The sequence below is a fragment of the Phaseolus vulgaris genome, chromosome 10 (assembly GCF_000499845.2).
Source record: "Phaseolus vulgaris cultivar G19833 chromosome 10, P. vulgaris v2.0, whole genome shotgun sequence".
Classification (NCBI taxonomy): domain Eukaryota; kingdom Viridiplantae; phylum Streptophyta; class Magnoliopsida; order Fabales; family Fabaceae; genus Phaseolus; species Phaseolus vulgaris.
Window position 1 is genome coordinate 1621781 of NC_023750.2, and position 13359 is coordinate 1635139.

The following is a 13359-nucleotide window of genomic DNA, read 5'->3' on the forward strand; positions in this document are numbered from 1 at the left end:
TATCTTCGCCATAACAACTAGCTATATTTTTAAAGTAATATATTAATTTTATAAATAGTTAAAAATGATTTTATCGAATATAAAGTACACAAGTATATAAATATAAATTTAAAATTTATATGAAATTTGAAGCGAAATAATTTGTAAATTAAATCAGTAGAAAACTAAGTACTCATGAATTTTGTGTAAAAACTTCTGTGCATTTTAAATTCACAAGTTCCCTGAAATATACATTCAAATCTTAAATCAACACAAAAGACGCTTGCAAATTTTCTAATGAATAGTTCTAAACAAAAAACGATAACCACTTTTTTAAAATAAATAAAGCAATTAGAATTACGTACGACAGGTTTATTGGATAACTTTTTCAAACATATTTTATATATTTAAACATGTTTAAGCATCTTTGACTTTTCATCTTCTGTGTTTCAGGATGAGCATGATTTCTATTATCTGTTTCAATTTTCACATTATTTTTGTGATTGTTCTTGCAATTTTCGTACACATATCATCTCAGCTTGGTTCAAAGGTAGAAGTGCTTCCTGGGTTTGAAGGGCCTCTTCCTTTTGAACTCGAAACAGGGTAAGCAAAACCACTTTCCCCTTTTCTGATTTCAACCCTATTCAATGATTCCATGGATCTTAGTTTGATAGACATAAATGAAGAACAGGTATGTAGGATTAGGAGAAACAGATGATGACAAGCAAGTGTTTTACTACTTTATCAAGTCAGAGAATGATCCTGCAAAAGATCCTCTTATGCTTTGGCTCACTGGAGGCCCTGGTTGCTCTTCATTTTCTGGGCTTGCTTTTCAAATTGGTAATTCTTAGATGAAAACTTTCTATGTTAGACACTAGATTTGGATTTCGCACCACACTATTTTACTGATTTTGAAGTTTGAAAGAATTTATCAAGATAGATTATATGGATTTATTCTAAGGAAGAATTTCTTGAATGAGAGATTACATAGAAAGAGAGTAATATTTAGAGGGGTGTAATAGATGTATTGCAAGTATTTGCTTTGGTGCAATTAAAGGCATGAGCTTGGGTTACTTCCAAGTCGCAGGATGCAATTTTTTCCTTCTCTGATTGGTGTGTTGATCCTTTGGTCTGTATGGAAATGATGTTTTGATGGTTTGTTTGGGTATAAGAGTGAGGGTTGTAGACAGTTCTTTTCGGATTTTTTAAAGTTTTTAGGAGTTGGCAGGGTGTGTGTTGTGGAAAAGGTTAAAAGATTGTGTGTTTTGTATAAGGGTTGGGTCACCCCTAAAGTGACTCAGATTTATTCATTGTTTATTGCTGATAAAAAAAATGATAATAACATGAGATGTATGCTAGTTTTAATACATAATTTTTCGAAAATAGAATGAAGTAAAGTATATGGAGATTTTTGGCATAAGTAATATGAAAATGAAATTTAAATTTTAAATGAAGGAAGAGTGATGATTAATATGATGGTGATGGGATGATTCAAATCTAAATTTTTATTTAAAGTTTAAAGAATCAATCACTAACTTACCCTATTTATTTATATATTTATATTTTTAAGTAGTGTGTTACAGTGTTTTTCATTATTATTTTCCATTTTTATAGCAGTGATTATTATTAAACCCATTGTTACCATGCAACATTTTTAGTCTCTAATCTCTTATTCAAAAACTAATTTCACGAAACAAATTGAATGTAAATAGGTCCATTTGGATTCAAGAGAGAGGAGTATGATGGGAGAGTGCCAAATTTGTTCTTGAGGCCACAGTCATGGACCAAGGTATACATTTCATAATGCATCCTCAACAACTCTTCCTTTGTTTCATCTTACAATGTTACTTCCAATTTCATAACATTAATAATCTTAACTTATCATAGGCACTGATACTTGGTCTTCTTACATGATTCTTTTGAACATGTTATGTCATGCTGCTAATTCTTTGTAATGTTTTGTTTTGACAGGTATGTAGCATTGTTTTTGTAGATTTGCCTTTTGGAACAGGCTTCTCGTATACAACAAATGTGACTGCTTATAGGAAGGACTGGAAGTTAGTTCACCATACCCATCAATTTCTTAGGAAGGTACACTCATTTTGCATGTTATAAAAATTAAGTTGATAGTTAAATTTTAGTAGTTAATTAAATATTAAAAATTATTTTAAATATTAACTTTTTAAAACTTTTAAAATAATATTTAATTTAATCAATATAATAATTAATTATTTTATTTCTAAAATTAGTTTTTTTTTAATAATTTCCTTGTAGTGCTATAATCTCTACTAACAACTAACACTACAAGAAAATCGTGAAATAGAAACTAATTTTAGAGACAAAAAATAATTAGTTGTTATAGTAACTAAATTAGAGATTATTTTTAGAGACTAAAAAAAATTTGGTTTCTAAATTAGTTTATATTATTGTTAAATGGTTTCTAAATTGGTATCTAATTAGCTACCAAGGTTTTTGCTATCAAATTTAAAATTTTAGTAATTAATTAAATACCAATTTAGAAACTATTTAAAAATAATAGAAACTAGTTAATAACAAAAAAAATTAATTTTTAAAATAGTTTCTAATTTAGTCATTATAGCAACTAATTATTTTTTATAAAGTGTAAGTTTTACTCTTTTTTTCTGACTAGTTTTCCCTTTTCCTAACCTTTTGAAAACATGGTGTTTTGATCATTCTTTTATTAAACTGCAATCCTGGTATGGTCATCTTTGTAGTGGCTGATTGATCACCCAGAATTTCTTTCAAATGACTTTTACTTTGGAGCTGATTCATATTCTGGCATACCTGGCCCTGCCATTGTTCAAGAAATTTCAAAGGGTATGAAATTCAAATTGGCTTAATTTAGTTATAAGATGAATCGGTTACTCAATTAATGGTTATTGTCTTCTCAATTATATTGACAATGTGGCAAAAAGGTTTCTTATGATTTGGATTATCTGGTGATAGGTAGAAGTTAGTAAAACAAGACAAAAATTATACCAAAAACAACTACTTAATTACTCTCTTATAATCCTTTCTAGCTTGCTTGTTATAGAAACATAATATGTATAGATGAAAAATGTTTATAGGAAGAATATTAAAGTTTGATTCAATTGTATTGTAATTATATTTTTATTGTTAAAAAGTGATATCATCTACTAACAAAATAAATAGATCATAAATAAATAATTAAAAAAATATTAGTCAGTCTGTCAATTCATCCTCTAACAAGGCAAATTACTATTTTAAGTTTGTATAACCTTGTCAGGTCAGTCCAACTTAATTCGTTTTTATGGATCAGTGACAGATTGAGCCACTTACCTGGATTGACCCGTTTTGCTACCCCTAATATTTGATTGAGATATTGTCACTTCATTGAGATTGGACAACTCAACTTCTATCAAGAGGTTAACATGCATGCACATACAATAAATCTTACTATCATTCTTCGATTTCCTTGATTAACAGGAAATGAAATAGGTCTTCAACCACCAATAAATCTCCAGGTTTGCTATCAGTATCAGTTTCTCTATCTGTGCTTTTACTACAGACAAAATAAAATTCTAGAGTGATTTTTTATATCTCAGCTCATTCAAACAATAGCTTTCCACCTTTTCAAAATTGTAATGTTCAACTGCATTTCTAAGCTCCGAAATATCAAAAAAATTATTAAATAAAAACTAATTTTAGAGATAAAAAATAATTAATTATTCTATTAGTAAAATTAAATACTATTTTGAAGACTGAATAATTTATTGGTATTTAAATCAGTTTTTATTATTGATAAATAGTTTCTAAATTGATATCTAATTAGATACCAAGATTTTAGATATCAATTTTAGAATCTAAATAATTGATAGTTAAAACTAAGGTAACTAATTAGATACCAATTTAGAAACTATTTATCAATAATAGAAACTAATTTATATACTAATAATTTTTTTAGTCTCGAAAATAATATTTAATTTAGTCATTATAAAAACTAATTATTTTTTGTTTTTAATTTTAGTTTTTATTCAATGATTTTTTGTAGTGTATAAATTGATCATAAGATATTTTTAGGGATATCTACTAGGGAACCCCATGACAACACGAAAAGAAAAAAATGACAAAATCCCATTTGCTCATGGAATGGGACTTATTTCTGATGAACTCTATGTGGTAATAGCCATATTTTTCATCTGTTTAATAATAGCACACTACAAGAAAATCATGAATAAAAACTAATTTTTAGTGACAAAAATAATTAGTTGCTATAATGACTAAATTAGAGACCATTTTATAAACTAAAAAAAATGATTTCTAAATTAGTTTATATTATTGTTAAATGATTTCTAAATTAGTATCTAATTAACAATCGAAGTTTATGCTACCAAATTTATAAACTAAATAATTGGTAGTTAAAACCTTGGTTGCTAATTAGATACTAATTTAGAAACCATTTAACAATAATAGAAACTAATTTAGAAACCAAAATTTTTTTAGTCTTTAAAATGGTCTTTAATTTAGTCATTATAGCAACTAATTATTTTTTGTCACTAAAAATTAGTTTCTATTTAATGATTTTCTTGTAGTGACAGAAATGACAATGATTCTTACTCATCTCATATATGGACAGTCACTGAAGAGAAATTGCAAAGGAGAATATATAGATGTAGATTCTAGAAATGAATTGTGTTCAAGAGATCTCAACTACTATGATGAGGCAAGTAATATTTGTTTTTTTTTATATCAGTTGAGTTAAATATTATATATCACCATAATAATAAATATTGTTTCTTATCTTCAGTGCCTTTCAGGAATTAATGAATTCAACATTTTGGATCTCTATTGCAAAGATGATTCTACTAAGAATCATGATCAAGGTCCATGGAGAAGATCTCTGACTCAGAAATTTGAGTCCTCTCTCAATTCTCATCTCACAGAGTTAGACACAAGATGCCAAGTAATTCCTTTGTACCTTAAAATGCACTCTCAAACTTTTTCTCCACCATGTTTACAATTTGGTTTCTCCATTTTACATTATTGTAGATATATGGTTTTTTCCTTGCCACTCAATGGGCCAATGATGAGAGTGTTCGCAAAGCACTGCACATTCGAGAGGTTTGATATAATATTTAGTTCATTATGTTCATCAAAATTGGCAAAAAATACTTTGGTCTATGTTCAACTACAAATCAATTCAAAGTTGAGTAATGGACCAAACAAGTGTTCCCATGCAGATATTTTTGTGATCAACTATCTATAAGAAGTATAAAAGATCGACTTTTTTTAAAAGAAAACAGAATTATAAAAGTATTATATTAGATAGATCATAAACATATTAAAGCCTTATTTTTGTTGCAGGGAACAAAAGGCAAATGGGAACGTTGTTGGACTGGTGATTTTGAGTTTGAGATCTCTAGCAGCTTCGAGTTTCATTTAAATCTCAGTGCTAAAGGATATCGTTCTCTAATATATAGGTGAAGAGATTCATTTTCTGAAAACTTTTTGTTTTTATAAAAACTTTCATGTACGTTAGAAATCACTCTACAACTTGACATCTTAGCTATACTGACATCTCAAATAACAACAATCATTTGTCTATCACATGAAAAAAAAATATTATTAAGAAAAAAAATATGAGAGAACTACACCAAAACTCATATGTTAACAAAAACGATACTTAGGTAGAGAATACCTATTCGTTAAGAATTTTAAGAAGAGACTAGATGGAAGTTTATTATACCAATAAAATGGTTTTCTATGAATAAATTCTAAATTAGATAACTTATCAGCACACGCATTCCCTTCACGAAAAATATGAGTAACCTAAACCTAATTTTCTCGAAGTATTTCTAAAACTTATGTTTTCATATGTTAAGTGTTTTTCAGTTTGAATATATTGAAGGATGTGTTTATATCTAGCTAATTTTCTTTTATGGAAATTGGTGTTTTGGTGGCAGTGGGGATCATGATGCAGTTGTTCCTTTCATGTCGACTCAAACATGGATCAGAGCTCTAAACTACTCCATTGTAGACGATTGGAGGCCATGGCTTCTTGAAGGCCAAGTTGCAGGGTGAGAATGAAACATTATGGCCTTGATATTGTTGATTTTGTATGCAAAACTAATAGCACCTTCACTCTGAATAATTTGCATCTGTGTAATATTTGTGAATATTTTGCATTCCAAGCAGATACACAAGAACATACTCTAATCAAATGACATTTGCAACTGTGAAGGTAAGACAGGAACATTGAATTTTAGGTTACAATATTGTGAATTGAGTTACTTTGATAATATTGTAAGTGATTGATTACAGGGTTCAGGACACACAGCTCCTGAGTACAAACCTGATGAAGGTTACGCCATGTTCAGTAGATGGATAGCCAGAAAGCCTTTGTAAGTCAACCCCAATGGTGTGTATCCAAATGTAATAAATTATTACAAATAAAATATGTTATAATAATTTGACATCTATATGTTATAGTGGTTTGCAAATTCTACACTTTTAAGTTACTTTAAAATTTAAATAATTTGTAGTTAATTAGATACTAATATATAAATTATTTATCAATAATAGAAACTAGTTTGTATACTAATAATTTTTTTAGTCTCTAAAATATTATCTAATTTAGTCAGTATAGCAACTAATTATTTTTTGTCGTTAAATTTAATTTTTATCTAATGATTTTCTAAAAGTGTACACACGCATTGAGAGTCAAAATAAAATCTATGATCTCTTTAGATGTTGCTCTTATACTTGTATCTATATTTGTTCTAGTATGTAGTATAGTTATAGCATATCACAATACAAACAACACAAAAAAGTAAGCTATTAAAATAAATTTTCAACAGGAGTAAATGTATGTAAATGAGATGTTTTAATTAGCAATCCACACCAATCCAATTTCAATAAAATTCCAACATTTAGAAACGTATAGAACACAAATGGATCTATACATCAAAAGATATTAAACAAGTGGAATATCAAGACTAGTATTAAGTATGTCTTACCATATAATATTTGATCAAGAGTATTGGATCAAGGTAAGCTCATTACAATCCAAGTCATACATCTACACATGTCATTGTGTAAAAGAAAACTACAAATCAATTAAATATACAAATTAATATTTTGTTTATATTTATATTTAGCATTCATATCAAATCCATAAATCACGAAAAACAAGAGAAAGAAAAGAATTTCTTTTAGCTTGAGTGAATATTATCTCAGTGTTCACTGTTGAGTGATCGCTCGCTATCTGGTTGGAAAAGGTGGTCTGAAGCTTTCTCACTCCCAACAAGTAAGACAAGATCACCACTTCTCTCAGTAATGAATTTCCTTTCATTCTTCATTAGCCTTAAATGTCGTATCATAGATTGTCGAACCTCTGACAGACTCCCCATGCATGCGCTTGATCAAATCTTTTTGTTTTAGTGAAAATCTAGTCAAGGGTAAAGGTTAAGTTGTAGTTCTATTTTTGCTTGAGTGAAAATATTTGGTTTGAGCAGAAAATCCTTCGGTTGAACAAAAATATAATTCAAAGTTGTTGACCTAATTCAACAAGTGTACTAAGTCAGAAGTAAAAACCTGTCTTAAAATATGGATATCAAACCGACAAGGAACAATTCTCTTCAAAATTTTAATGTGTAAAACTCACTACACATTGATGTGCACTTAATTGATTTAAGAAATATGAACATTTTTTGAATAAAATGTGATTGTAATTTAATAAAAAGCATAATGAATGTTTATAAGGATTTGATTGATAGAATTGGGATTGAAATTAATCTTTCTCACTTATTTGTATTTTAGTAAATAAAATCATACAACATTCTTACTTATTTGATATTGATGCAACAAAAAGAGTTATTCACATTGATTCCTCAAATATGAAATTATTAAGATCATCTTCTAAACATTGATTCCTCATCTCTTTAGCAAAAATTCTTATCATTAAGAAAAGATGTTATAAAGCATTTGATATATTATAATCTATTCCTAGTATTAAAACACATCAAATATTTTCATTTAGGTCAAATCATCATAAATACTTCCTATTCAATTCCAAAGATCTGAATCAAGAATAAAAAATTCAAGCTTTAAGTATAAAATGAAAATATCAATATCAAATAAGAATGTAATATTATAGATAAATATCACCTCAATACATAGGAGTTTGAAACAATTACATTCAATTCTAAAGGAAATGAATTAGCCACTCATAGTAGCCATTACATGCACCAAAAGATGATTGAAAGCAAGAGAAAAAGATTCAGAACGTTTCTCCTTAACTCCTCCTCCTAGGGTTTCTTCCCTCCCTTTCCTCTATGCCTTATGCCCCTTTAAACATAATTGGGTTTGGACTAATTGACATCTCTATTCAAAATATATCCCTTTGCTTCATCTCTCACTAAATTCTTGAAAATAACACAAAATTGAGATTAAATAGTTCTATTAATTTCATAACTCCAAAAGATATTATTGAATTCTAATTTGTCAAATTAGAGTTGAGTCATAGCTTAATCAACAATTAAAATCAATAAATGTATAACGTTTTGCGTGATATTTCACTAAATAATGACACTTGTCGAAACAAAGGTTGAGTATAAGTTTGAGTGTCACATTAACTAAAAATGAGAAAGTTGAACAATATATAGGAAAGAAGATCCACAAACTCAATATTTTAATATTTTGGGTTGAAAATCATGTCATATTTCTAATATAAGTTGAATGATATCAAATCTCTTTAGTTAATCCCTATTAGAAGACCCAACAATCGTATTGATGATAGAAATAGATGTGTATCGATGGATTATTTATTTATTTTAGAATTATTAAAGGAAAAGAGAATTCAAATTTTCGGTACGCGTCAAATGTATTCAGATCCATGAGTCAACATGGGTTTTTGAGAATATTTTTTATAAAATGTGAATTAAAGTGCACCTAACTTATTTAATGCACTGAGTTAAATGATTTTGAATTTGATTGGAGGTGGATTGATTTGTAATTTATTTAACAATAATTTTTTTTATTTTTTTATAATTTTTTATAAATTTTTATTATGAGTTTGAAATGTGTTGAAAGTGGATTGATTCATAATTTACCGACAATAATTTTTTATATTTTTTCATAATGTTTTTATTCTAATTGTTTATTTCTTCTAATTATTTAAGTTAACAATTTAATCATTTTAAAAACTAAAATACTTTTTAATAATGTTGGAATGATTTAGATAATTAATTTATTTGTTCATTTAAATATATATAAGTTTATATTTTAATTTTTACTTTATTTTTTATAATAAATCTTAATAAAATAGATAAACACTTTAATTGCATCAATGTAAATAAATGAAAAAAAGTCAAATTAATTCACTTTAATTGTAGTATAATATATATATAAACTAAAAAAAATATTAAATTGAATCAACCTACCAATTTATAATAAATCCAACCAAATTATAAAAAATTTAAGTTATCTTTTTAATAACTAATGTTGTATGTTAATTTATTTATTTTGAGTAAAATATTTATTTTAGTGCATCCAATGTATAAAATTGTCTGTATTTTTACTTCTACAAGACTATTTCGTTATAAAATATAATTTTAAACATTAATCTCACATTAAATTTAGAACTATTTAATTATAAAGTTGTAATAAAAATAATTAATTTGAATTTTTTATATGACAGAAGGAATAATGAAAAAAATTTACCCTTTCAAGTAGGAAGTTAACTCAGTTCAGACATTCACTGTCGCAAACTACGTTTGAGTTTGTCTTCAGATTCCAGATTCTTCTTTTCGTCTTTTCTTCCAAATATCTATTTTCCATTTCTTTTATAATACCCTTTTGTCTTGACCATTTTCAATACATTCACAGTCCCAATTACACTACTCTACTGTTACGTCCATGGCCGATTCGTCCCCAAGAACCGTGCTTGTAACTGGATCTGGTGGCCGCACAGGTTCTCTTTTACCCTTTCCTTTTTCATAACTTTTTTGTTCGTATTTTAATTGAGGTTCAGTGATTTTACTGCATTATGGGTATCTGTAATTTCAGTTCATGAGAATTTTGTTAGAGACGGTTGATACAGGAGCAAGGTTTGGGGTTTTGTACAGTAAACCAAGATTTTCATGTTATATGATTAAAAAAACTAGTTTTAAATTTAAATGAACAATAAGAAACTTGTGGGGCTAAAAACATGTAGTAATTGTCTTAGTAAATTAAAAATTTCACCTGCTGCACAAAGCTTGACCCTTTGCAAATGCTTAATAGCTACATGTTTTAATGATTTTATTTGCAATGTGGAAGTGGGTTGTTATACTCTGGCAACAACTTTTGCTCCATCATTACCCTTTCTAAGGAAGGACAGTTCCCTGGTGGATATATGCACTTACAGACTTCATTCTAGTCTATTTTCAGCTGTTTGTTTGCATTTACTACATACCTGTTCTTGTCATATGAGATATTAGTTACTTGTACAGTGTAAATACATTCACATGCTAAATCTCAGCAGTTGCTTTTTTTTCATTTTTTATGTGATCTGGAAGTTGAAATCATGGCTTGTTATTCTTGGCTACATGGCTACAGTGTTTAACCTCTCTTCATATGATAATATGAGGCACACTATCTTTCTCTCTCTTTTACAATTCTCAATGTGATTCGGTGGATAATTTTTCAGGACAAATTGTGTATAAAAAATTAAAAGAGAAGCCAAACCAGTATGTTGCCAGAGGCCTTGTTAGGACAGAAGAAAGCAAACAGAAAATTGGCGGTGCAGATGATGTTTTTGTTGGGGATATCAGAGATGCTGGAAGTATTACTCCTGCTTTTGAAGGTATAGATTCTCTCATAATCCTCACAAGTGCAGTTCCACAAATGAAGCCTGGGTTTGATCCAACAAAAGGTGAAAGGCCTGAGTTCTATTTTTCTGAGGGCGCATATCCTGAACAGGTGCCATTGCATATTCCCTATGCATGCTCAGTTTATTTACATATGTATATCGTGTTATTAATACTGTAGCTTTCTCATTTATATGTTAGGTTGACTGGATTGGGCAGAAGAATCAAATAGATGCTGGTAAGAATCTGCATTCATTCCATATGTTGTTGTAAATCATACTACAAATTAATCAGTGCATGTGATACTGAAACTGTATTGCCTCTATGAATAGCCAAGGCTGCAGGAGTGAAGCATGTTGTGTTGGTTGGGTCTATGGGTGGAACAAACACTAATCATCCTCTGAACAGCTTGGGAAAAGGGAATATATTGGTTGGTCATATTTTCTATTATACTATTTATCGAATTCTTTCTTAACTTCATGACCTCATTTTTTCTATTATAATAAATGGAGCTTAAGTTCCATTTCGTAGCATAATGCAATTTAGTTAAAAGATAGTGCCATTTTCTCTTCCCTTCAATCGTTTTATTTCCTCTCTTTCATAGGCAGCTTATAGTTTTATATTGATCTCAGATTTGGAAGAGAAAGGCTGAACAATATCTGGCTGATTCTGGCGTTCCATACACAATCATAAGGTACACTAATTTCTATGCATATGAAGATGTATAGTTTGTCCTAGTTCTCTTGGTCTTGTTTTACTTTTTTGTTTCATGCTGTTCAATTGGCCTATTCTCTTGAATCAACTCAACAACCTTATATTGATATCTATTTTGGTTGAGTGAAAAATTTTAGAACTCTTGATGTTGTTCTCGGGGTAGACAATTATCTTGTAATCTTGAGAGAGTATTGATACTTGATGCCGTGTCGTGTATATGAAAGCTTTTGAAGATCTTTAGGGAACAACATTGGTTTTTGTTAATTTTTTATTACTCCATCTGAATGTGATGCTTAGCAATACAAATACAATTTCATTTGGTTTATATCCATTACGTAATTGCCTTGTCTTGGGACATACATTGATATTCTTGTTGCCGATGCAAATTAAAAATTTTAGGGTGACATTCTTGCGAATATTTTGCAAGATTGTGTCCTTCTGCACAATATTTCCTCACGTTTGGTGCTGAATCAGGCCTGGTGGTTTGTTAGATAAAGAAGGAGGCATTAGGGAACTCATTGTGGGAAAAGATGACGAGCTTCTTCAGACTGAAAACAAAGCCATTCCACGAGCTGATGTTGCCGAAGTCTGCATTCAGGTATATATATTTTTTATAAGGTCTTCCTAACCATCAGTGGTCAAGGAATCAAAAGATGTTTCTATTAGAAATCTTATAGAAGTACCCTTAAAAAATCACAAGCGATAACATCTTTACATATTACAATAAAAGTTTTTCACTTTTAGTTCTTTAACCAGGGTCTTTTATATGACTTTTGTGTATTGATCATGAGTAAAAATAACTCATTTCCCAAGTGGCATAAAAATTCCCCCATGAGTTGTGTTGTTCAAGTTACTATGAGATTTGGTTATCGAGTTTTGAGTAAAATGGTTTGACAGGCACTGAATTTTGAGGAGGTTCAATTCAAGGCTTTTGACTTGGCATCAAAACCAGAGGGAGTAGGTACCCCAACAAAGGACTTCAAGGCTTTGTTTTCCAATATCACAGCTCGTTTTTGATGCTAATGCAAGTGGTTTTTTATAACTGAGGGATACCCTACAATCATCAATGCTCAACCAATACTGTAGCTCAATAATAGTATAGCTCAATATTATTATAGCTCAATAATACCATTGAAAAATAAAATTCATGTTTATGCTTTTAATTCTGTATGGCTTCTTTTTAGATGTTTTAAATTGTATTTTTATGTAATGTTGTAAGATGTTTTTGATTACTACAAGCCTACAATACGAAAAGAAAGCTGTTGTCAAAATATGCTACTTGTTGTGAGTATTCTTCCTCCAAATAACTCAGTTTGCATTTCCAAAAGGGTGGTCAAAATTAGAGTTATTTTTTTAACTTATTCTATTCATTTAGTCCATTAACACAGTCAAATTTATTCTACACCACTAAGTGGTATTTTTAATAATGTTTTTGGTTCAAACCTTGTGGATGAAAAAAATGTGGTTGGGTTAGGAGACATGACCAAATGATAAACATCAAACAAAAGATTTAATCTCGCATCTCCCATTGTTGTGTCCGTAGAGTCTTAATCTCTAATGTTTGATCATCTAGTGTTGGGGAATGATCATTTATGGACACAGCTTTTATTTTTATAGCAAGAGAGGCATATTCCTTCTATTTTTAAACCAATCTTAGAGTGTCAGCTTTTTTAAGATTTTATGTTTTTTTTTCTTAGTTTTTAATGGCTGAGATCTCATTGGCAAGCCTACTAATTTGATGGAAGTTGTAAATGGACAGAAGTCCAAGTATGAATCCACAAATATTTGCTATATAATTATTTAATTAGAAAGAAAATTAATAGAATTTTTTTTAGTT

The 13359-nt window shown here is 29.0% G+C and overlaps 2 protein-coding genes across 2 annotated transcripts; both read left to right on the top strand.

Annotated features, from left to right (window-relative positions):
- The first annotated feature begins 352 nt into the window (after positions 1-352).
- Positions 353-6461, top strand: LOC137818967 (serine carboxypeptidase-like 11). The gene is made up of 14 exons (XM_068622636.1): positions 353-582; positions 671-819; positions 1692-1768; positions 1951-2070; positions 2715-2817; positions 3448-3485; positions 4042-4140; positions 4598-4684; positions 4769-4924; positions 5011-5082; positions 5326-5441; positions 5925-6038; positions 6157-6202; positions 6283-6461. Exons 1-14 carry the CDS (start codon positions 434-436, stop codon positions 6364-6366), a joined length of 1410 nt encoding a protein of 469 aa, XP_068478737.1. The 5' UTR covers positions 353-433; the 3' UTR covers positions 6367-6461.
- A 3218-nt stretch (positions 6462-9679) lies between these two features.
- LOC137818968 (uncharacterized protein At2g37660, chloroplastic) lies at positions 9680-12793 on the top strand. The gene is made up of 7 exons (XM_068622637.1): positions 9680-9931; positions 10649-10920; positions 11010-11046; positions 11141-11238; positions 11441-11502; positions 11997-12120; positions 12420-12793. The coding sequence occupies exons 1-7, from the start codon at positions 9877-9879 to the stop codon at positions 12537-12539; spliced, it is 768 nt and encodes a 255-aa protein (XP_068478738.1). The 5' UTR covers positions 9680-9876; the 3' UTR covers positions 12540-12793.
- The last annotated feature ends 566 nt before the right edge of the window (positions 12794-13359 follow it).